Source organism: Saccostrea cucullata, unplaced genomic scaffold, assembly GCF_032062105.1.
Source record: "Saccostrea cucullata isolate Sc308-1 unplaced genomic scaffold, CSIRO_AGI_Scuc_v1 ctg459, whole genome shotgun sequence".
NCBI classification, from domain to species: Eukaryota; Metazoa; Mollusca; class Bivalvia; order Ostreida; family Ostreidae; genus Saccostrea; species Saccostrea cuccullata.
This window is the reverse complement of record NW_026928692.1, coordinates 245,001-270,676: the sequence shown is the minus strand read 5'-3', so window position 1 is coordinate 270,676 and position 25,676 is coordinate 245,001. Positions and strand designations below refer to the sequence as shown.

The 25,676-nt window shown below is 36.4% G+C and overlaps 5 protein-coding genes across 5 annotated transcripts in view; 4 read left to right on the top strand and 1 right to left on the bottom strand.

The window, feature by feature from the left end:
• The first annotated feature begins 105 nt into the window (after positions 1-105).
• LOC134278465 (acetylcholine receptor subunit beta-like) lies at positions 106-984 on the top strand. Its single transcript, XM_062760783.1, has one exon. It carries the CDS (start codon positions 106-108, stop codon positions 982-984), a length of 879 nt encoding a protein of 292 aa, XP_062616767.1.
• A 6,475-nt stretch (positions 985-7,459) lies between these two features.
• LOC134278464 (neuronal acetylcholine receptor subunit alpha-7-like) lies at positions 7,460-8,644 on the top strand. Its single transcript, XM_062760782.1, has one exon. It carries the CDS (start codon positions 7,460-7,462, stop codon positions 8,642-8,644), a length of 1,185 nt encoding a protein of 394 aa, XP_062616766.1.
• Positions 8,645-10,074: 1,430 nt separating this feature from the next.
• On the top strand, positions 10,075-11,244 carry LOC134278463 (acetylcholine receptor subunit beta-type acr-2-like; the record flags this gene model as incomplete). The annotated part of the gene is made up of 1 exon (XM_062760781.1): positions 10,075-11,244. A coding segment is annotated over exon 1 (1,170 nt), but the record flags the coding sequence as incomplete, so codon positions are not given.
• A 1,981-nt stretch (positions 11,245-13,225) lies between these two features.
• LOC134278462 (acetylcholine receptor subunit beta-like) lies at positions 13,226-14,410 on the top strand. The gene has a single exon (XM_062760778.1). The coding sequence runs from the start codon at positions 13,226-13,228 to the stop codon at positions 14,393-14,395; it is 1,170 nt and encodes a 389-aa protein (XP_062616762.1). The 3' UTR covers positions 14,396-14,410.
• A 6,409-nt stretch (positions 14,411-20,819) lies between these two features.
• LOC134278458 (PDZ domain-containing protein 11-like) overlaps positions 20,820-25,676 on the bottom strand; it is a 5,487-nt gene continuing 630 nt past the window's right edge. The window contains exons 2-7 of the mRNA XM_062760775.1: positions 23,500-23,586; positions 22,979-23,035; positions 22,290-22,340; positions 22,037-22,084; positions 21,579-21,639; positions 20,820-21,414 (exon numbers count right to left, since the gene is read on the bottom strand). Of these exons, the coding sequence (XP_062616759.1) occupies positions 21,353-21,414; positions 21,579-21,639; positions 22,037-22,084; positions 22,290-22,340; positions 22,979-23,035; positions 23,500-23,586 (366 nt within the window). The 3' untranslated portion in view covers positions 20,820-21,352. The remainder of the gene's footprint in view (positions 21,415-21,578; positions 21,640-22,036; positions 22,085-22,289; positions 22,341-22,978; positions 23,036-23,499; positions 23,587-25,676) is intronic.

Sequence of the window (25,676 nt, the reverse complement as noted above, 5' to 3'; positions counted from 1 at the left end):
TCTTTTCCTTTTGACGTGTTCAACTTTCATGGTACTGAATTTAGGAAGTCTTTACTTCGGGACTACGACCCTTACTTACGACCCCGAAAGAATCAGATTGATCCAATGGTAATTAACGCTTCGTTTTTCGTCCATCGCATTAATGATATCAATGAAAAGGAGGAAAGTGTTTCTCTGCTCGGTTACTTCAGGATTTCTTGGAATGATGAATTTCTAGTCTGGAACAAACAAGCGCATTCCAATATAAGTAGCATAGAGTTCAAAACAAATGACATATGGTGGCCCACTATAGCTTTAGGTAATCCTGTTGGGGAATTTGAGACTCTTCAGAATTCTTTAAAGATTTTTCGCGTCTCATCAGTCGGTGATATAGAATGGATTCCTGGCGGTTTATATTCGGTTGTCTGTGAATTAAATCTTAAGAAGTACCCTTTCGATACACAAACGTGTGATTTTATTTTCTCTGTTCTCGGATACCCTCCTGACGACGTAATAATGAATGCAGAATCTAGCGTTCTAAATGTACCTGAAACAACAGAGTGGAAAGTTGAGGCCGGCAGAGTTTCCAGTATGCCTTACGGAAAGACCGGTCTGACTGCTAGCTTCACATTACAAAGAAAACCGTATTTTGTGGTACTGACGGTGTTGTTGCCACTCTCTTTGCTGTCTGTGATGAATTTGTTTTTCTTTCTAATTCCTGTGGAGTCTGGCGAGAAAATATCATTTGCAATCACCACATTTCTGGCCTACTCGATTTATCTGTCGGCCATTGGATCCTCTCTCCCTGCCAAAGACAATGTATACATGGTGGTATACATAGAAATACTGATGGTCCTTAGTGTTATTATGATGGTATTGGTCATTGTTCAAACCAGACTTTTCTTTTATTATCGTGAACATCTTCTGCCTTGTTTTGTTGGAAACACAGTGTCGGGCAAAAATAGAAGAAGAGTAAATTCAGGTGACGCTAACCGTTCCCTGTAGAAACTTCACAACCGTCAAAAAGAAGAACATGGGCAAACACTATGGATATAATTGACCGATTTCTTTTCATTTTTTTTTATGTGTTTTAGGATCAATCAGTATTTATTATTTTAATTTGATGATCAAATCGTAAAAAATTGATTGAATTATTTGGTGAAAATCCTTTGCTATCCAAGTATATCTGATCCGCAACTCTCCTAAAAAAATACTTGCCCTATGGCGCTTTTAAAAAACGGGATTATTTACTTAATTTGATCTCAAATAATCTCATCACATACGCATACATTAAAAACAATTTTTTTTAAAAATCTTAAACTACAGATTTTAGAGAATAATTAACAGTAAGGTATAGAGCGATATTTATTAGTTATTTAACGTGTAAATCTATATCTGCAATAAAGATTTCTGATCACATTATTTGCACATCAACTGAAGAATTGATGACAGCATGCTATTTATTGAATGGTACATATCTCGGATCGCTGTTTACTTGTGTTTTTCATTCTCAAGATTCAAGAATCAACATATTCCCCGAATGCAGAAGGATACGGAGATAACACACAGTATTCAATATCAAAGTTCATAAAACATTTCAAAATAGGAGCAGAGCAAACATCAGAGGTGAGATCAGGTGACATGGAGGAGTGAGTATCCCCTGCTGACCGGTCACACCCGCCGTGTGCTCCTTGTCATGATCGGGAAATAACGGAAAAAATCCATTGTCAATTCAGTGTATAAATAATGGACTAACAATTAGTATGAAAAACGACAGTCAGCATTAGACTTAATGATAAATTGTTAGATATTGTTATTTAGAAAATGCAATTGTTGATTGGTTTAATGGTTTCAATCAACTCCAATGAAAACTCGAGGAAAAAATTCCGACTCTTAGTAGCAGGGTTGGTGGATGATTGTGAGGAAAGTAGCGGGTAAGAAACCCTTTGGTAGCAAAGGTAGGGAATTTTTGTTTCGTGAAAGCTACAAATTTATTGTTTCATTTTAAAAAATAATTATTCGTGTTTTATAGAATTTGTGTAATATTTTAACATCGACACAGTGCTTAATAGACACCCCCCTCTCGTTACCTGTAAATCGTTTTGGGAGGCAACAGAAATGAATGATATAACAAAACGGGTTGAACATTTTTTCTCTCAATCCTACCAACTCATTGAAAATATCACTCTGACTCTTACTTATTTTAAAGGTGCATCTGTAGACACAGATTTGAAGTTGATATTTTCTCAAATTTCTGTATAATATCATGATTTATATACTGCAATAGATTTCACAGGAAAATGTATTAAAAATCGTATTTCATCTAAAAAATATCTTGCCACTTTTCCTAAGTATTAAGAATAAAATTAAAATTTGTGAAAGTACAAGGATGTGTTAATCAAACCAATCCAAAAATTTGAAGTTTCAATAACTTTTAGATGAAATAATTTTTATATATATATTCCTGTAAAATGCTTTTACAATATATAAGTCGTGATACCCCCGGTATTATACAGAAAATATTAACTACAATTCTGTTGCAATATAGTAGCATCATCATCTTCATATGACGTTTATGTCTGTAGTTGAAATGTTTTGTTTCCAAAAGTTATCAACCCAATGAAAAGAACTTTGATGTAAAATAAAGGTATTGCCTAATTCTTTTATAAATATAAAAACCTCCTTTTGAAACTATAACCTTAGATAGTTCGAATTTTGACCATTATATTTCATTGAAGTTCTTAGATATCCAGTTTCAATCCATAGAGTATACGGAATACTGTGTGTTTTGGATATAAACTGATCTTATTTGCGGTTGTAGACAATAGCTTTACATGCTAATATTTAATATTTATCATTTATTTAGCGGAAATAAACCATTCATATGTTCTTTGTCGTGTAATGTGTATGTAACAGTTAAGTGATTTACATCAACACTATTTCATCAATATGCCATCCGAGTTCCTTGTCTTCAGTTACCTCTACTTATATGGAAAGATGAAAACGAACAATGTTCGATCTTTTTAAAAATAAAATAAAACAGCTTAAAACTTAAGATCAAGACAAAATCCACGGGAAATTCAAGAGGTGTGATTAGGTGCCAGAATGAAAAGGCACCTCCTGTTTACCCATCACCATGAGCTCCAAATACTGATCAAGTAGACTGAACATACCTTCTTTTTTTTTTAAACCAGAGTTATACAGCATGATAATTATATAAAAGATAAAGATAACGAACACTGATTGATCCCATAGAAAACTATAAACAATACAAATCTGTCAAGAGGGCATAAAACATGGACCCCCTGGGAGATTCCAGAAGTGGGACCAGGTGTCGGAATAACCCTCCCCTGTTGACCAGCTGGATTCATCGGGAAGACGGAACTTTCCGATGTCAGTTCAGTATAAAACCAAAAAAGGCCTAATAATTGGCCTATGACGAATGTCAGTCAAATTGTGACCCAATGTTGTTAGGGTAAATTTGCTTATGTCATAAAAATTACTGTAGATATTAAAGCGAGTTTTTTGAAATCCCTGTAAGATAATTTTTTCTGCCAGTAGCTCTCTTGGTTTAATTAATTTGTCCTTATGGGAAACCAATACTATGATAAGATAGATAATTTCGCAAAGTCTTTGGTTTGTAAAAATAGGATTTAGAAGCAGAGACCTTTAAATATTCAATGCATTCAATACCAACAGACCAAAATATTTACTTCTATATCTTTTTGTGTATCTTTTTTTCTTTGTTCTTTTTTTTTATTGAACCTAAAAGATTTGCATCAAGTATTTTTCATATATTTTTGAACAATGCAAAAAAAAAAATGCTGTGGTTGTATGGCAAATAACTAATTTTTATTCGTATTAGAATTTGTTGGTGTTGTGAAAATATTTAGAAGGAAAACTTTTGTTGATGGATAACTATTTACAAGCACGGATACAAAATTAATATTGTGACGTTAAAAAAACAATGCTTTGACATGTTTTAAATGTGAATTTCAATATGTATGATATTCAATATGATTTTCAAATGTATACCTCAAAATTTAATGTTGTGCTAATAAAATATGGTTCTTCTTATTCTCTGTGTTCTACTCTCTTCACATCATAAAGCATAAAAATTACATCTGGAAAAATAAGCTTCACTTCACACCTCAAACTTTTTTAAGCTAATGCCTTTGATATCGATGGAAACCAATGTTTTGGTGTTCATTAAAACTCACATTTTCCAAGTTGGGGCTTAGTGTTATAACATGTTTATCATTTCTACTAATTAAAGCATTTGGGAAAAACATCATAATTATAACATCAATCCACAGTTTTGACATTCCATTTTTTCCATAGAAATTTTAGGATGGTACTGGAACATTTCTTAAAATAAACCAAAAAACTTGAGACATAAAAGATCTCTTAACACAGTCATATGAATGGTGAACATTGTCTAATCAGAATATAAAAGAGCTGCAAAGGAACTTCTATAGAAATGTTCAGCCTATGCCAATGACACCTGTCAGACTGCAACAATTGGAGAGGAATCACTTTGCTGTCCCTCACGAGCAAGATCTTTAGCCGCATCATCCTCCAGCGCACCACCATAGCAGTGGACACCATCCTACGACAGGAGCAGGCTGGATTTAGAAAAGGACGATCTTACATTGACCACATCTTCGTTCTCCGCCAGATACTTGAGCAGTCGCACGAGTGGAACAGCCCACTTTACCTGGTGTTTGTTGACTTTGAGAAGGCCTTTGATAGCCTTCACAGAGCATCCCTCTGGAGGATCCTACGACACTATGGCATCCCGCAGAAACTGGTGAACATCATCCAGTCCCTCTACGAAAACATCGAGTGCCATGTAATACATGACAACAAACTGACAGAACCCTTCGGAGTGGATACTGGCGTGAAGCAAGGCTGCATACTGTCTCCAATGCTCTTCTCCCTTGCAGTGGATTGGCTCATGCGCAACGTCACCGAAGGAAGACGGCAGGGCATTCAGTGGACTCTGACCACAGTCCTAGAGGACCTGGACTATGCTGATGACCTGGGGCTTCTATCTAGTAGACATCAGGACATACAGCAAAAGACGGAGACCCTCAGCGAAATAGCCAACACCATAGGACTCAGAGTTAACACCAAGAAAACGCAGGTCATGAGGAAAAATGCCAGAAACACAGACCCAATCACAGTCAACGGGAGGCAGCTGGAGAACGTAGAGGAATTCACCTACTTGGGCAGCAAAATGACAACAGACGGTGATTGCGAGCAAGAGATTAAGACCAGACTCAGCAAAGCCAACCAAGCTTTTGCCATGCTCAAACCCGTTTGGAAATCTACAAGCCTCAGCATCCAGACAAAAATCAGATTATTCCGGAGCAATGTCCTCAGTGTGCTGCTATATGGATCTGAGTGCTGGAAGACCACTGTCACCATTGAGAAGAAACTTGAAGTGTTCCAGACCAAGTGCCTACGTCGCATCATGAAGATCTTCTGGCCCAACACTATTTCCAATGAAAATCTCCGAAACATGGCAAATATGGAGACTCTGGCAGAGATGATCCAAAGGCGACGCTGGAGATGGTTGGGACATGTCTGCCGCATGCCTACCAGCTCCATTACCAGGACAGCTCTTGGCTGGACACCACAGGGGAAGAGGAACAGAGGGCGCCCAAAGGAGACTTGGCGGCGCACCATTGAGAGAGACCTGAGGAACAGAGGACTCACCCTGCAGACAGCCCCCAGAGCAGCAGCCGACAGAGCCAATTGGAGAGCCCTTGCTGTCGCCTCAAGTGCCAGACGGCGCAGAGAGGACTGAGTGAGTGAGTGATGCCAATGACACAAAATAGAGAATTTCCTCAAATCAGAGCCTACTCTAAAACAAAATTGTGGACTAGACACTACTGGGGAATCGAGGATACATGCAGCATTAACATTAAAAGATACTCTAAAGTTGAATACTGCAACTTCGTTTGCTCTTAAAGGAGTCACGCCTTCAAAATGATAAAGTGAATAATATTTAAAAATACATGTATACCGATATAGCTATAAACTTAACTGGCTGAAAGGGTGTGTTATGGTTTAATGAAACCAGAGTCTGTTGATGGTCAAGTAAACGTAGAAAGGAGAAAAATATTTTTATTTACTCTAGATAAACCGTCTACCAGTGGAAGCAAATAAATACATTTACCCCGAAAGGGAATCCTTCAAAAGAATCCATACACAAAATGAGGATGTCGATGCTTCCAAATATAATACTGGTTGGAATTGAAGAGGAGATGTTTTTTTACTGATAAGGAGACACTCTTCATTGATTGGTTGATTGTATATTGTTTAACATCCCTCTCGAGAATTTTTCACTCATATGGAGACGCTACCACTTGCCGGTGGAGAGCTGCAAATTTAGTCATATACTCGGCACTTAAGGCCATTGAGCAGGGAGGGATCGTGTACGTGCCAGCACCTACTGCGACACGGGACCTCGGTTTATAGGGTCTCATCCGAAAGACCGGTCTCCACGTCCCATAGTGTGATTCGGACCCGCGACGTAAGGATTAACTCCTTACCTCGCGACTCTAGAGTCCTTCATTGAAAAGGAAAGACATAATCCTGAAAAGGTTTTAAATTAAGAAACAGAAATCTCTCATATCATAATACAAGAGCGTGATCAAAATTTTTGTCAGTTATGGAACTCAGTTTATAACCTACCTACCTACCCTCAAAGACGATGACATAAGCCATTACGACATGAATTAAATCTAATAGAAATTATTGCAGACGTATTCATATATGTTTAACAGTTAAGGACTCTCTCTCTCTCCCTCTCTCTCTCGTTTCTTCCATCAGCCGCAAAATTAATGTTTAATATATTTGTTAACAGCCAGGGGTGCAGTTGGTACCTCACATTATAACCTTAAGCTGTAACTGTACATCAAATTTTATTTGCGTGCGAGAAATTTCCGTGAGTTTCGCGACCTACTTTAACTCATTAATATTAATCGTCGCGAACCATTTATTTTGCTTTGCATTTGAGAAGTAGTGCCCATTCCACAAAAAGACAATTCAATTTCGAATTGGGCCATTGGAATCAGATAAAAACTGGTCCATTATGACTCCGTTTGTAAGAAGCACATACTTTCCTAAATTTTCACTTAAATTTGATCATTTTTTTGAGATAAAAGAAAAAACAGACATGGGATTTATCTCTTGGGAAAGGTTTAGATCTGTTATTCCTAGAATTCATCACCATACTCCCTTGCATTTATCTATTTACAGAAGAATCGAATCCTTTTAAACGTTAAATTGCCAAGTTGTAAATGCAAACATTGTTTATTGTTCTTACAATTGCAAGCACAGGTATCCATTTTATCTCTCATCTACAAAATTGTTTGAATAAATATTTGGAGCTAACATAAAAATGAGTTTAACTGTTCTATTGATCACGTAAAATGTTGAAAATATTTTATTTCTTTTTTAGACTCTAAGGATGCTGTACCGAGGAAATCTATTTCTTTTGACATTTTTAACGTCCTTGGTACAAGCATGTTGGGGAAGAGATGACGTGACTGCGGAAAATATGACATCACTGAGGAAGTATTTACTGCGGGACTACGACCCTTATTTACGACCTCGAAAAATCCAAGCTGATCCATTGATCATTAACGCATCGTTTTTCGTCCATCGCTTTAATGATATCAATGAAAAGGAAGAAAGTATTTCTTTGCTCGGATACCTCAGGATTTCTTGGAATGATGAATTCCTAGCCTGGAACAAACAAGAACATTCCAATATAAGTAACATAGAGTTCAAAACAAACGATATTTGGTGGCCCACGATTGCTTTAGGGAATCCTGTCGGAGAGTTTGAGACTTTTCAGAATCCTTTCAAGATTTTTCGCGTCTCATCTTCTGGTGATATTGAGTGGTATCCTGCCGGGTTATATTCAGTTGTCTGTGAGCTGAATCTTAAAAAGTACCCTTTTGATACACAAACATGTGATTTCATGTTCGTGGCAATCGGATACTCTCTCGATGACGTAATAATTAATGCAGAACATAGCGTTCTCCATAATCGTGAAACAACCGAGTGGAAAGTTGAGGCCGGAAGAATTTACAGTATGGCGCCTTACGGGAAGACTGGCCTGACTGCTAGCTTCACATTACAAAGAAAACCGTATTTCGTGGTACTGACGGTGTTGTTGCCCCTTTGTTTGCTGTCTGTGATGAATTTGTTTGTCTTTCTCATTCCTGTGGAGTCTGGGGAGAAAATATCTTTTGCAATCACCACATTCCTGGCCTACTCGATTTATCTGTCGGCCATTGGATCCTCTCTCCCTGCTAAAGACAACGTACACATGGTGGTATACATTGAAATACTGATGGTCCTTAGTGTTATTATGATGGTATTGGTCATTGTTCAAACGAGACTCTACTTTTATTATGGTGAACATCATCTGCCTTGTTTTGTTGGAAACACAATTTCAGAGAAAATCGTGAGAACAAATAAAGGTGACGTTAAACACACGCCTTCTTTAGAAACTTCAAAACCATTGAAAAGAAGAACATGGGCAAACAGTATGATAATTATCGATAAGGTTCTTTTCATCTCTTTTTCCTGTGTTTTAGGGTCAGTCAGTATCTATTATTTCGATTTGATGATGGCCAAGTCTTAAAAATAAAATCATGCGGGAGGACTTTTTGTCCTTTGAATCCTAAAAGTTTAATGTTGCTCTTGAAAAAAAAAGATTTTATAGTGTTTTGGAATGTTCAAACGTCGACACAGTGCTAACTACCTCTTTCGATCGTTTATCTGATTTGTTTTGTTTGTTTGCCGCTTTAAGTCCCTCTCGAGAAATTTTCATTCACATGGAAACAAGTGAAATAACAGCTGAAACAAAAGAGATTTAAAAAAAATAAATTCTACACAAAACAGAAAATATCACTCTGACACTTATTTGTTTTAAACCAGTAACTAACACAAGTGATGAGTTCAAGTCCTGCATTGTTATTTTTTTAATTTCAATGCAATATAGTATTGCTATGTTAATGTCTCCAACAAAAATTACTTTGATGCTGGAAGGGTGTCAACAACTTCATTCAATTAAAATAAACCTTTCGCATATTAAATATTTTATGTAAACTGAGTGTAAATCTGTATATTCCATACAATTTTAGGCATTGACTACGTAATGAATTTGAAGGATATACGGAGAGAAGCTAAAATTATATGTGGTAGTACACAGCCACTTTAGATGCCAATACTTAATAAATATATACTGTTAGTTATCAATCCTAAAATGTTTTTAATTGTGAATTCAATATGTATGATATTCAATATAATTTTCAAATGTTTATCATATCAAATTTTAATTTTTATGTTGTGATAGTAAAATACTGCTCTTCTTATTCTCTTGGTTTTACTTTCTTCATATCAGCACAGATAGACTGGCATTATTAGGTGGGGACTAGCACCTCTCAAGCTGACCCCTCTCTCAAATAAAATTCTGGGAATTATCGGGACAGGGGCTATCAAGGGAGTCACGACAATTAAATGATTAAAAAATTAAGCTAAAAAAGAGAATTAGACTTGAAGGATATTCTGTGAAGACGACACCCAATCCATAGTTACAGTATACATGTACATACTTTTTATAGATCAAGTGCAATAAACATTATGCAAGTTATTGGGTTTTTCGCCAATACAGTGTACAAGTTGTAAAAAGTTCATCAAAGAGATCCGGCTCGTCATATCCCCATTAATAAAATTAAGTACTTGTTTGAGATATAACAAAAACAGACCAGGGTATTCATTTGTTGGGAAAGGTAGAGACGCGTTTCCCCCATTATACAGCATCATTTCTTTGCATTTATCTATTTACAGACAAATCGAAACCTTTTAAACCTCCATTTGCCTAGTTGCAAAGGCAAACACTGTTTATTGTTTTACAATTGACAACACTTGCATCAGTTTTATCATTCATTTACAATTACAAAATCTATATCATTGCTTTAAAAAGTCTGCAGTTAACATAAAAATTAGTTTATGCATTCTATCGATCAGAAAAAAGTAGAAAATATTTTATTTCTTTTTTAAACTCTAAGGATGCAGTTTGGGGGAAATCTTTTCTTTTTGTTGATGTTAACCTTCTTGGTTAGAGAATGTTACGGAGGAGATAACGTGACTGCAGAAAATGTAACATCTTTCCGGAAGTCTTTACTGCGGGACTACGACCCTTATTTACGACCCCGAAAAAATCAGGGTGATCCAGTCGTCATTAACGCTTCGTTTTTCGTCCATCGCTTTAATGATGTCGATGAAAAGGAAGAAAGTGTTTCTTTGCTCGGGTACTTCAGCATTTCTTGGAATGATGAATTCCTAGTCTGGAACAAACAAGAGCATTCTAATATAAGTAGCATAGACTTAAAAACAATGGACATATGGTGGCCCACAATAGCTTTAGGTAATCCTGTCGGAGATTTTGAGACTTTCCAGAATCCTTTCAAGATGTTTCACGTCTCATCTTCTGGTGATGTTAAATGGTTTCCTGGCGGTTTATATTCTGTTAGGTGTGAGTTGAATCTTAAAAAGTACCCTTTTGATGAACAAACATGTGATTTCATGTTCGTGATAATCGGATACGATGATAATGATGTAATAATCAATGCTGAACCTAGTGTTCTCCATATGTCTGGAACAACCGAGTGGGACATTTCAGCCAGTAAAGTTTACAGGGTATCGAACGGAATGAGTGGACTAACTGCTAGGTTTAGTCTGCAAAGAAAGCCATTTTTTGTGGTTCTGACGGTGTTGTTGCCACTCTCTTTGCTGTCTGTTATGAATTTGTTTGTCTTTCTCATTCCTGTGGAATCTGGTGAGAAAATATCTTTTGCAATCACAACATTTCTGGCCTACTCGATTTATCTGTCGGCCATTGGATCCTCTCTCCCTGCCAAAGACAACGTACACATGGTGGTATACATAGAAATACTGATGGTTCTTAGTGTTATTATGATGGTATTAGTCATTATTCAAACCAGACTCTTCTTTTATTATGGCGAACACCAACTTCCATGTTTTATCGGAAACCCTGTGAGTGACAAAATTATGGACGGAGCCAATACAGATGACAAAAACAAAATGTTCCCAACGAGAACATCAAAAGAGTTGAAAGGCAGAACATGGTCAAACAGTATGGCGATCATTGATAAAGTTCTCTTCGTCTCTTTTGTTTGTATTTTAGGATCAGTTAGCATCTATTATTTTGATTTGATGATTCTCAAATCTTAAAATATGCATTGTTTAAATGCTTTATATTTATGATTGAAATTCAAAAAAAAAATTTGTGTCTTTGTTTTTGCAGAAACTTTCAAACAAAAGAAGAATGGCACATTAATACGTAACAATTTCTACTTTTCTTAAGTCAAGTAAAATATTGAAGTATGAAACAGATGTCTCAGACTCTGTGGTTTCTCTTATTTCAAGCTCACCAGGATATTTCGTATCGACGTAGGAATTGAAATTATCATTATTAATTGACATACGTCGTCGATATATCTAAATGTCAAGTTGAAAGCCACAGCAAGTGTTTTCTTTTCAGGCATAAGATTTTGCATAAAATCTGCTTCATATGAGTTCAAAAATAGGTCTGCTAATAACGGAGCGCAATTGGTACCCATAGGAATTCCAACAGATTGTTGGAAGACCTGGTCTGCAAAAATCACATTGATATTGTCAATCAGAAACTCAAGTGTCTTTTTTATGTCATCTTCAGAGTATTTGTGTGAACAATCAGAATGTGTTTTAACAAAATAATTTTGCAAATGACCAATGACCAGGTAAGTAAATTTACGAATTTTTATTGAAAAAGCAGCTGTCAATAATACCAAAAAACCTGGACTTTAATTTACCGTGGAGAATGGTTGTGTATAAAGTCGTAGTTTTTAAGCTGTTGATTTTGGTCTAATCTTTTGATTTCATATTGTCCAAAAGTTCTTTGGAATTTTTGAGTATCCACATCTGATTCACACCATTTCTTGAATATATATATTGTTGTACACTACTCTTGAAGTTTTTCTTCACTACTGTCAATATCTTAGTGAGGAGTAAAGAAAGAGGCTTGGTTGAACATTTACTGGAACCCGCTATGTATCTTTGTTTGACATATTATAAGTCATAATATTATACGGAAAATTTATGAAACAGTTTACTTCCAATCTGGTCTAAGCCCCTTTAAGAAAGTCCTAAATAAAGCAACCATCTACATGTATGGGTTTTTTTTCAGATCCACACGAGCCAACAGACTGAATGATATAACAGAAACCATGGTTTATATACACTTAATGAGGATCGCGTGATTATGGTTGATTAAAAGAGACGTCTATAATAAAGCTAACAATCATAGCAAACAATCAATTAAACTTTTTTTAAATTATTGAAAATCACCTTCCAGAAAGTCTATAACAAAACGTCGAACTTCAGTTCTTCCAGTGTCAACTTTTATGTAGTCGTATTCCCTTATTACATGCCTGTGGTGTTTGTGTAACCAATTTATTCGATGCTCTGGACATGCTGTGAATACGATTTATTTTTAAACCCAGTCGGGCAACTGACAAATAATTGGTTGATGCAGGGATATTTCAGCTGCCTCGTTTAAAACCAGCATTTCGGAAATTCTATGATCGTTATAATAACCTAATTAACAATGTATGAGTATCAGTAGGCTGTTATTTCAAACAATATTTGTAAGGCCTTAACTTGATTACGGATTTTTCCGTCTGTCTGATCAATACATAAGGCTCAGAATGAGTATAACCAGTCAGAAGGGAATGCTTGCTCTTCTTAGGCACCTGAATCCCATTTCTGGAATTTCTATGTTCTGTGCATTTTGACCGATTCTTTTTTTAGATCGAACACTGTTTATTATCTTCACCCTATAAAATTAAAAATCTATAGAATACCTGTCTCAAAGATATATATTAGTAGAAACGACTTTTGTTTCCAAATATCACATAAAATTAATACAGGTCTGTGTGTTTGATGGTTAGAGCATCATCCTTATCCTCATGAGTGCAAACTCTATTATGTGTTTATACCATTTCTAATCAATTTTTTTCATTATCTTTTTATTTATTTCCCAGAATGGAATGATGTTATATGAATGTTATTGATTGAACAAGGTTTTGTAATTACTTAATGCCTTCTTCGCGTTGATGAAAAATAACATACATGAAACAGAATTCATCAGCATACTAAAATGATCTACATCGAGATCCTTCTTACTTGGAATATTATTCATTTGTTGGCAATCACTGGATGCCTAGGGAGTGATAATATTACTGCAGAGAAAGTGACGTCATTGAGAAGGACCTTATTGCGGGACTATGACCCTTACTTACGACCGCGCAGACTACAGCTTGACACTGTCGTCATTAATGCCAGTTTTGTTGTAAAGCGCTTCCACGATCTCAGTGAAAAAGAAGAAAAGGTTTCCTTGCTTGGATACTTTCAGTTTCAGTGGAATGATGAATTTCTTGTCTGGAATAAAGAAGACCACTCGAATATCAGCGACATTGTCGTAAAAACAAATGATATATGGTGGCCAACAATAAGTCTGGGTAACCCTATCGGAAATTATGAGAACTTACAAAATCACTTCGGCATCTTTCATGTGTCATCCTCTGGAGAGATAAAGTGGTCTTCAGGTGGTCTTTTTTCTGTAGCATGTGACTTGAACTTAGAAAATTATCCTTTCGACACCCACACGTGTGATTTTGTTTTCGTGGTACTTGGATACTCTTCAGATGACGTCATCATCAACGTAAATCCGAATGTCCAACAAGTGAAAGGGACAACGGAATGGGATGTTGTTAGCGCAAATATGTTTGGAACCTCGGGAGAAAAAACTGGACTGACTGTTAGCTTTACTCTTCGGAGAAAGTCTTTCTTCGTGGTTTTGACGGTATTGTTGCCCTTATCTTTGCTCTCTCTGTTAAATCTGTGTGTCTTTTTGATTCCGGTTGAGTCTGGAGAGAAAACTTCATTTGCTATAACAACATTCTTAGCGTACTCGATTTACCTCTCAGCCCTGGGGTCCTCTCTGTCAGCTAAAGACAACATATATCTGACCATGTACATAGAGATTCTGATTATCACCGGTGTGATAATCGTGCTGATAGTAATTGTGCAGACACGGCTCTTCTTTTACTACGGTGACCAACGTCTGCCATGTTGTCGCATAAAAACTGTGCATGGTGAAGATATTGACGTCAAAAACAACATCACAAGGAAGACATCTCCAGATAATGTAAATGAGTTTAGAACGTGGGCCAGTAGCATGGGGATATTAGACCAAGTGCTCTTCTTTCTTTTCTTCTGCATTCTTGGTTCAATAACTGTCTATTACTTTGCAATGATGATGTTTTAACTTCTTGGATTTTAACAAAGTAATTTTAAATAAAATTATAGAAAATGGTTGTTCATTCGATTTTAGCAAGATCTATCTTATTGGATTGATAACAATTTTTATTCTTCTGATCTGTAATGATTTTCAGTGAAGATCTTGAATCATCTGGGTAACGCTGCCGGGGCAGTGATCTTGGTAGCGAGTCGTACTGCTCTTCTTTGGGTTTTTTTTCAACCTGGTGGATTTGCTTGGAGTTCCAGAATTTCAATGCTTCACAGCCATATTCATGGATTAGTTTAACTAGAACCTGGTATGTTTCAGATCTTTCAGATGCCCAGCATCCCCCAAGTTCCAATTCGCTTTGGATGTAATTTAATAATGTGGTTGTCCGATCGTAAATCTTTACTGATGATGACTCGAATGAGTTTGTGGGAAACAACCGTCTAGAAGGTGCCTGTGTATAGTGTTGTTAGTAGTAAAGGAATTTCCCTTGTCGGTAATTTATATACTGAACCGCAAAAGAAACGTCGCATTAGATTTTGAAAATGTAATGCACTTATTTTGATAAAAAAATATAACGAATATGTAATTTATGTTATGTGTTTTTAACATCTAACATTTTTCTTAGAGTTATTCACATTCAATTTAATGTCAAATAATGTCTATATCAAAGATTCCAATTGTCCTGAGTGCACTTCCGTTAGTAACGTGTATGGCCACCATTGGCATTAATTACAGCCATGCATCTTAAATACATAGAGTTGATGAGACGATTGATGAAGGTCATAGGAATCGTTGCCCACACACGCTGATACGCCATAGAAAGTTCAGCAGCAGTTGTCGGTCTTGGTTGTTGTTGGTTTAGCTTCAACTGGATGTGATCCCATAAATGTTCAATGGGGTTTAGATCGGGACTAAGAGCTGGCCAGTCAATAACTGCGATGTTGTTCTGCTGCAGGTAGTCCCTAGTTATTCTGGCTGTATGCGCATGCGCGTTATCTTGCTGGAACGTCTTGTGTGGATGTTGGTTGAAATGCTTTACAACATGAGGCCTCAGGACTTGATCAATGTAGCTGGCAGCATTTACACCATTTCCTCTGCCTGGACCAAGATTCTGGAAGACAACGGGGCCAAGTTTCGAAAACAGGCCAATACCACCCCACACCATGATGCTCGGCCCGCCCCATGGATCAGTTTCCATAACACAGTTGTCATTGTTACGCTCACCCTTCCTTCGCCAAACTCTTGCTCGACCATCGTGTGTGGAAATGCAATATCGGCTTTCATCGGAGAAGATGACATTCCTCCATTGTCGATTACGCCAGTTTTGCCGCTGTAAAGCCCACTGTAGACGTGCCCGACGGTGTCTTTGTGTAAGGACAGGGCCTCTGTATGGACGGCGACATCTGAGGTTATTTGCTCTAACCGACGACGTACTGTGTCGTCACTTATGGGTCGCTGATATGTTCCAATGGTATTGCATGCTGTTTCTGATGCCCTTGTGAATCTGTCATTCAAATGCTGGCGCACTATGAACCTGTTCTGTCTTTGCGTTGTAACTCGTGGTCTACCGCTACGTGGGCGATCGTCTGTGCTGTGAGTTGCATTAAAACGTTGGCGTAAACGTTCAATTGTGCGTATACTGCAGTTGAAGTCGTTTGCTATCACCCTGGAAGCTTGCCCAGCATGCAATCTTCCTATGGCTTGGTCCCTCTGTTGTCGATTTAAACGTGGCATAGCTCTGCTTTCAAAACTTATACTGATAATCATTTAAATGTTCGCGGTATTTATACCCCTAATGAAGCGTGAAAAGCATGAGCATTAACATTTTTCAATTAAATGCTGGAAAGTGTGTTCCACGGGAAGCGAGAGATTTAATGACAATTGAACGTGTTGCTAAAATCAGTGAAGCGTAACTTACCTTTAAATGATTGTAGAGTTCACGTTTCGTGTTCATGCATATTTAGCACAGATTATAATATTTACATACAATATTTCATGTTATCAAATATTTCTTTAAAAAATGCGACGTTTCTTTTGCGGTTCAGTATATATACTACACAATTTTCTGGTTGGAATGTCATCTGCAAGTTCTCTTCCCATATAGACAAAGAGTCCAGATCCTTTGTAAGAAAACTACTTCAGCCTTTTTAGCTCACCTGAGCCAAAGGCTCAAGTGAGCTTTTCTGATCACAATGTGTCTGTTGTCTGTCGTCGTCGTCGTCGTTGTTGTCGTCGTTGTCGTTGTCGTTGTAAACTTTTCACATTTTCATCTTCTTCTCAAGAACCACTGGGCCAATTTCAACCAAACTTGCTACAAAGTATCCTGGGTAAAGGGGATTCAAGTTTGTTCAAATAAAGGGCCACGCCCTTTTCCAAGGGGAGATAATCATGAATTAGAGAAAAAATAATGGCATCTTTAAAAAATCTTCTTCTCAAGAACCACTGGGCCAGGAAAGATGAAACTCATGTGGAATCAGCCTCAGGTAGTGTAGATTTAAGTTTGTTCAAATCATGACCCCCGGGGTTAGGGTGGGGCCAAAATGGCCGATCAAATTTTTATATAGGAATATATAGGAAAATTAAATCTTTAAAAATCTTCTTCTCAAGAACCACAAGGGTATGAAAGATGAAACTCATGTGGAATCAGCCTCAGGTAGTGTAGATTCAAGTTTGTTCAAATCATGACCCCCGGGGTTAGGGTGGGGCCAAAATGGCCGATCAAATTTTTACATAGGAATATATAGGAAAAATCTTTAAAAATCTTCTTCTCAAGAACCACTGGGATAGGAAAGATGAAACCCATGTGGAATCATCCTCAGGTAGTGTAGATTCAAGTTTATTCAAATCATGACCCCAGGGGGTAGGGTGGGGCCAAAATGGCCGATCAAAATTTATATAGGAATATATCGGAAAAATCTTTAAAAATCTTCTTCTCAAGAACCACTGGGCCAGGAAAGATGAAACTCATGTGGAATCATCCTCAGGTAGTACAGATTCAAGTTTGTTCAAATCATGACCCCCGGGGATAGGATGGGGCCAAAATGGCCGATTAAAGTTTTACATAGGAAAATATCGGAAAAATTTTCTTCTCATGAACCATCGAGACAGGAAAGAGGAAACTCCTGTGGAATCATCCCCAGGTAGTGTAGATTCAAATTTGTTCAAATCATGACCCCCTGGGGGTAGGGTGGCGCCAACTGGCCGATAAAAGTTTTACATAGGAATATACATGTATAGGGAAACCTTTTAAAATCTTCTTTTCAAGTACTTCAAAGCCATGCTTAGTGATATTTATAGGAAATCATCCTCAGGTAGTGTAGATTCTAGTTTGTTCAAATCATGACCCCCTGGGGGGTTAAAATTCAAGCCCCCCCCCCCTCAGTAAACTTTCAGTTCTGATCTGATATGTGCTTTTTCCTAGCCAATTGCTCAGGTGAGCGATGTGACCCCTGGGCCTTTTGTTTGTAATGGGACTGCATAGGAAACAGTCGACTGCAAAAGGGCAAGCATCAGACAGTGTCATTTCAGGTAGGTCGTTGGTGTAGAGATGGAACAGAAAAGGTCCTAAGACTGTCCCTTGTGGCACTGCTGACCTAACAGTTGTTGAAGTGTGGTCCTCCAGAAGCACTTGCAGTGCCCTATCTGTTGGAAAATCGGTAATCCATTGGAGAAAAAGTCAGTACTCCATATTTATATAGCTTATGGGCTAGCCACTGTTTAAGGACTTAATCAATAACTTTTGAAAAGTCAGGCAATTAATATCTAGTTGACGTTTCTCTCCTAGACTCTGACCCTGTACGTTGATGATGAACATCAACTGACTTTTAAAGAACGAATGCTTTGAAGTTTGAACAGAATTTATGTTGACTGCATGAGAGGATGGAATTTTCATGTAGATATTCCATGACTTGGGTATGTATAATATGTTTCAGAAGTTTACATGGGATACAGGTCAATTATTCGAAGCTAAGTGCCCCCCTTCTTGAAAATTGCAACAATACTTGCCTAACGCCAGCCATTTAGAATCTTTCCTGTGTCAAAAGAAGATTGGAAAATGGATGTTATGATTGGTAGTCTGCGTGGTCATGTGGCAGCTTAGCTATATTTCGTCAGGACCAGTAGCTTTGTTGACCTTGGTGGCTTTAAGGAGAGCATAGACTCCGTTTTGTGACACTGACAAGATGCATGTCCGGGTAGGAGTTATAGGTCCCTAGTCTGGATATTCTCATTGGAATACACAGAGTGTAATTGGTTGAAGATCTCTTCCTTGCCAATGTGTATCAGACCATCAGCCTTTTAAGAGGTGCAGCATATTGTGAATCTTGTCTTTTCACCTTGAGGTAAGACCAGAATACTGTTGATTTCGCTGCATAAAAATCACTTCAATATACTAGTAGCTGTCGTGGGGTCTTCTAATTTCACTCTGAGCTATTGCCTTCAAGTGCAGCTCCCGCTTCTGGGTTTGGGTTTGGGATGGATCTGGACTTACGGAAAGCCTCGGATCAGACGCTTGACCTAGGAGTTGATCCATGGTGAAAGTGCCTACTCCAAAGCAGTTGGGTCGATGCTTCTAAAACATACCCGGTATCTAGACCTATGACATGGTTCTTAAAATGGATCCATAATACTTTGATGTCATCATGAAACATATGGAGTTAACAAACAGTATTCAAGATTAAAAGTCCATAAAACAATACAAAATAGGAGCAGAGCAAACACGGACCTCCAAAACATCGGAGGTGGGATCAGGTGCCATGGAGGAGTGAGCATCCCCTGCTGACCGGTCACACTTGCTGTGTGCTCCTTGTCATGGAAATAACGGAAAAATCCGTCGTCAATTCAATGTATAAATAATGGACTAACAATTAGTATGAAAAACATCAGTCAGCATTTGACTCAATAGTAAATTGTATTTGCTGACGAGGTAATTTTTTCGACCATAGAACTTACGAAATGATGACTTTAAACAAGACTGCTGATATTCTTGTTTCATCAACTTGTTTGTCAATAATTTACCTCGTTTTAGAAATTGTTCATATGTAGAGCACGCTCTTGCATATCGAATCAACTGAGATATATAAAGTCCGTATGCAGGTAATGAAGGTATATTTCTGCAAAAGTAAGGGAAGTTTACGATAGAAAAGTCAAAGTCATCATGTTTATCAAAGAGCTTGGTTGATGGATTACCATTAATGTATTTTTCAAGTAAAATATCAAAATACGAAACAGATGTGTCAGACTATGTGGTATCTTTTATCTCAAGCTCACAAGGATATGTTGTTATCTACATAAGAATGGAAATTATCATTATTGATGGACAATACGTCGTCAATATATCTAAATGTCGAGTTGAAAGCCAAAGCAAGTGTTTTCTTCTTTTCATGTATGAATTCAAAAATATGTTTGCTAATAATGGGGCGCAATTGGTACCCATGGGAGTTCCAATAGATTGTTGGAGGACCTTGTGTGAAACTCAAGCATCTTTTTGATGTCAACTTCAGAGTACTTGTGTGTACAATAAGAATGTGTTTAACAAAATTTTGCAAATGACCAATGACTAGGCAAGTAAATTTACAAGTTCCATTTTTATTGAGAAAGCAGCTCAATGAAATCAAAAAGCCTGGACTTTAATTTATTGTGGGGAATGGTTGTGTATGAAGTTGAAAGTTGCCAAGTTCTTTAAGCTTTCCTGGATTGCTTGTGTGTCTGCTCTATTCCATAAGAAAATATTCCTCTGAGTGTGACCAGTTAGCAGGGGATGATCTCTCCTCCATGGTACCTGATCCCACCTCTTACAAATCTATATTTGCACTGCTCCTGATTTGTATTGTTTGAATTGATGTTAAGCTTCAATTCTTTTATCTCCAAATTTCAACAGTTGTGATTACATCTGGTCCAAAAAGTCTAGCCTGACCATGTTATAGTGAGCATCTCTGCATGTAGATTATCTCTGCCAATCTGGTCCTTGTATGTTATGTATTTACATGGGAAAGGAACTAGTTCAAAAACTAGAACCTGATAATACAGGCCATGTGCTGCATCTCAAGCATGAATGGTAGACCATAGTAAATATTGATAAGTGTAGGTAGAAAAGCCAAATGATTTTTGAAATCTTAACTAAAATGCAATTGGAAACAGATGAACAAATCCATGATACATCATCTTCCCAAGTCAAGAGTTTCTGATCCGCTCCGCTCCACATATATGTGGAGCGGAGCGGATCAGAAACGCTTGACTTGGGAAGATGATGATTCATAAAATCATGGAAATTTTAAATCCTCATGACTTGTCTCCTAGTCTATTCAACTGTTTTCTGTTGATGGTTGCAAAGTTAAGGATGACAGACAAAACAGATATACATTTGTTGACAAAAATGACAGTAAAATGAAATTTGAATAAATTTTATTCAAATATTAAATATACAATAATACATGTATATAAGAACTACACAACCATTTAAAATATTCTATGAAAATAAACAAATCTATTTCTAGATGTAGTCCATTGAATATATAACAAGTGTATAATTGAATAAATGAATCAAAAGATATTTGCCTTAAATGCAAGATTTATGCATGATACAAGGTGCATGTATTGTTTAAATAAAAATATTATCTTATGTAAAAGAATACCTGTCAATTAATAACTTAATTCATATCAGTAAATAAATTGTTCTTTAGGTCTGATGATTTGAAGTGTGAAAAAGTGGCATTTAATATTCCAGGTATTATTTAACAATTTGTACATTTTTTTTTCCTGCAAAGTATTTTAGACTTGGGCAAATGACAAGAATGATCTAATTGATGATGAATCCTATAATTTCTCTGTTGATTAGATGATCTTATCTCAGAACATAGTCTGTTGATTTGATGATTTAGTCACATGACATGTTCTGCACTTTGTTGATTGGATGATTTAGTCACATGATATAATCTGGTGACTTGATTGGATGATTTAGTAACATGACATAATCTGCTACCTCTCTGCTTGCTGATTGGATGCCAGAAACTTACACTTGTCATATGTTCTGTCATAACCTTCAATGAAAATGTTTGAGATTTGTGACATTGTTGAAATAAAAATGTATATGCTTGTTGAAAAAATAAAACTGAATCTAGAGTGGAAAAAATGACATAAAATTAAAATATTTTTGTATTGTCAAAAATAATCTTATAACATGCTCTACTTATGTAATACCTACCATATGGAAAGAATCTGACCATCATCTGTATCGTGGTGTTCATTTTCAGAACTCTGACAGCCTAAAAATAATGAAGCAATGACTGAAAAATACTGTAGAAGTACTTATTCCCATTTGTGCTTAAATTTGTATTTAAATACTGTCATAATTTTTCTTTTTCTTTTCTTTTTTTGAAATTCATCACAGCACGTTTCATACATTGCCAATCCAAGAAACTTCTGTAATTTTCTACCCATAGATTGAACAAGGGAATTAAGACACTAAGATTAATATCAAATGATCCCCTTGTCTAGTCTACAATTTGTTATGGGTTTATTTTGATATCTTTCAAAAAAAATATAGATAAAAACACATCTTCTTCCCTATTTCAAAAAATATAATAAATATAAGAAACATATCTTCCTGATTAAAAAAGAAAAGGAAATTTAATGCCCTTAAATTTAATAGTTTTTTCTTACCTCTGCATGGTCTATGTTTGTGAAGTCTCTTTGATTAACTGTTAAAATCTGCAAATGAACATGTGATTTTTGTATATGTCTAAAACTGAATATAATTTTGCCTTCTACTGCGCTTGCTTATAGGACACATTTTTATTTATGAAAATGTTTTATTTATACTTAAAACAGCAGAATAACTTTTGTGTGTAACTATGTATGGTAGTGATCTGAATGCTTTGTGTAACCTTTTTTTTCCCCCTTTTTTTTCTCTTACCTGGTCCCCTTCCCTCAGTCCAAGTTTGTCTGCCTCACTGTTGGGCATCACCTGAAATTTCAGTGGTGATTTGTTAACAGCTTGCTGTGTCACACATACTTTTATTTATAAACATGTACCAGAGACAGGTTTGTGTCACTGATTTGAATTGGATTTGAACATGGAGCCTCTTACATTGAGCTATAGGCTTAACCCACTAGCCTAATCTAGTAGGATGCAATGTGCCTTATACTATCACAATGTCCCCTTCCGGAGATGTCCTCATCTCATTTGTAGAGACTTTGTCTGTTTGGCAAAGTTCTGGGTGACAATCACTTTCACTCACCAGAGAACATGCAGTTCTAAATGTGAGCATGTATATGGCTCTGCTTGGAACTGAACCTGGGACATCTGGCATGCCAGTGTTACCAACTGAGCTAAAGGGATAAACCACTAGACCAAGCTAGTAGGATGCAATTTTGATTACTCTACCACAAACAAATTTGGCAGTCAGTCAGATTTGATCGCCAGTGGCTGGATAGTTCAGTTGTTTCAGGGGGCCCGGGTTGGAATCTCAGTCTGGTCCACTGCATTTTCTCCTCTTCCGTTACACAGACATAGCAAGCACTATATTGATTACATATATAACAAATATTACTATTGTGTAATAAATACGTGTAAATTTTATTAAAGTTGGAAATGAATCTGACCTTTGACACAAAAATTCCACAGTGATGTTCCTGGCCACCTCGAATGTTGAATCCCAGCTGTGAAAAAAGGAGTGTACATTATTGTTTCTACTGTAAATCAACGTTATCTTGGACATTTATAAAACAATTTTCTTTTCCGATTGTCAAAAAAAGTTGTCCTTACTCCTTAACCAGTAATTTCTTTTATTTAAATTTGCTAAAATCTTATACAGTTTCTAAATGGCTATGATCCACAGGCACCTGACGTTACTTATTTTTCTTTAAATAAAAAAAAATATACACATACCTAATAATAAATGTTTATTATTAGGTATGTGTATATTTTTTTTTTATTAAAAGAAAAATAAGTAACGTTGGGTGCCTGTGCTATGATCCATTGCCTACTTTCAAATTTAGATTTTTTTTAAGACAAAGACCCAAACTGGGGTTTATGAATTCAAATGATCATAGATAACCAACAAAATAACATACAAGCCTGAATGATTATCATTTAATATACACATGTATATAAAAATTATTACTTGTTCTGAAGCTCTCATCCTCTGTAGAATTAACTCCCTTGGAAGGAACTCCCTAATGTCATTGTTGTAGTCAGGATGGTGAACTCTCTATAAATGAAAAATAATGAAATATTTCATGTCACTTAAGTCTGAATGCAAATTTTAATATCCTGGAATTACACAGAAAGTTCAGAGAAAAAAAGTTAAGTATAAGTGCAGTGTAAGCTTGGTTCCCTGGCTCATCCTATACAATGCAGGTGAACAAGTTTAAACTTCATCCAATGCTGCCGTATGTTTGGTCAGTTCAATTTGTGCAGATAACATAAAATTTCTGTGAATCAAAAATATATCTATGATATCTCATCAGACCTAAAGCTTTGATCAAAGTGTAATCCCATTTGGTTCTTCATTTAGTAAATTTCTGAGTTGTTTCTATCAGGCATATCGTAGAGAACCTGAAACAAAGCAGGTCCAGCACAATTTCCTGATTCATATATAAAGCTTGAATTAGCTAAATACAGGTAACTCTTGATGGCTCGAACTTTGATCTCTCGAAGTTCTTGATCGTTCGAAGTGAGTCTCCTGTCCCGATTTTTTCCCCTATATAACTAAGCAAATTTACTCTTGATTTCTCGAACTCTTGATCTCTCGAAACCCTTGATCCCTCATAGTCAAAATGCAGTCCCACTATGCATATTCTATTGAAATTTACCCTCGATACCTCGAAGTGGCTATGTATATACAAGTTACATAATTAGCAACTTTACCTGGACATTTAATGGCCCCTGGCAGAAGACGCGGATCTCGTGAAATGGGAGGTTTATTCAGGTGACACTTATACTGCAAGGTGGTAATTGATTTATAATTAATCTTATGTTGCCTATATGCTATTAAAATAATTATCATCGACTGTATCAGGATAATTTAAAAACGCAGTGTCACTGAGAAATTGTAATTGCAGATTACAAGACGAAACCCTTAGTAAATTTAGTTTTTATTTCGAGTCAGTGTCAAAATTTAACAAAATATGAAAATCCAGAAACAGCCTCAGTGTCAATATGACGACAATTGTTAGACAAATACTTACTGTAATACAGAACTTTGTTCAATGCACGTGTTTGGAAAAAATCAAAATGCTATATGTACCACGCGGCACTGTAAAATGCGTAGTATGATGTTCGTATTATAAAGAATAAAAAAAATAAACATAAAATGACGATGTACAATTTTAGCTTTACTCAGATTAATAAATATTCATCTAAAATACGAAATCATATCGCTGTTTTATAAAAACCACGTGTGAAAAGTTAGCACTGCATGAAAATCATTATATCCCGTAAGACTAATTTTAAAACCTGCCAAACAAACCCGGAAAATTCTGGGCTCTTGAAAACTCGAACTCTTGATCTCTCAAAGTTTTTCCTCAGTCCTGCAGACTTCTAGGTATCGAGAGTTACCTGTAGCTTTATTAAGCTATTCAGAATAGCTTGATAAAGCTATTTATATGCGAAAAAGGGAAAAGATGTGGGAAAAATAGCTATGTCTAGCTATTCTGAATAGCTTAATGCTTAATGAAGCTATATTGCTATTTCAAGCTATACATTGTATTGCTAAATCAAAAGATTGTGTCAGATTTGTAAAGTGCCTTCTGAGGAGAGAAAAAGGGGTTTCCATGGGTTCTACCATCCAGGATATCAAGTGATGTCAGGTGCCTGGATTTACCAGGTCCAGTACAATCACTAGATTTAGCTACATAGCTAGAATTACAAACCGTAGCTTAATTTACCTACCTTAGGAAGCTTTATTTGGCTATTTCAATCCAAATTTTCACACATTTGCTTTTCATTTAATAAAGACAAAAAGAGTTCTTATAGTCTGTTTTTACCCTATGTGATTCTGAACCAAGTCTACTGTGGCTATTGAACAGCACATAGGGTAAAAACAGACTATAGGAACTCTTTTATTCAAGGAGGTAAACAATTTCGTCACAGGAGCCATATTTCGAACAGAGATTTCAGTGAATATTTCTATTTTGGGATTTACATGCCTAAACAGTAAGCTATGTAGAAATAATAGTGACAGAGAGTCAAATAAACAACTAAATGACTTAACTGAAGCGAACAGCAGTGTGGTCTAGGTGAATAATTCTTGATAAAGTCGACAAAAGTTGGGACTTAATCTCCAGATATGAATTATGA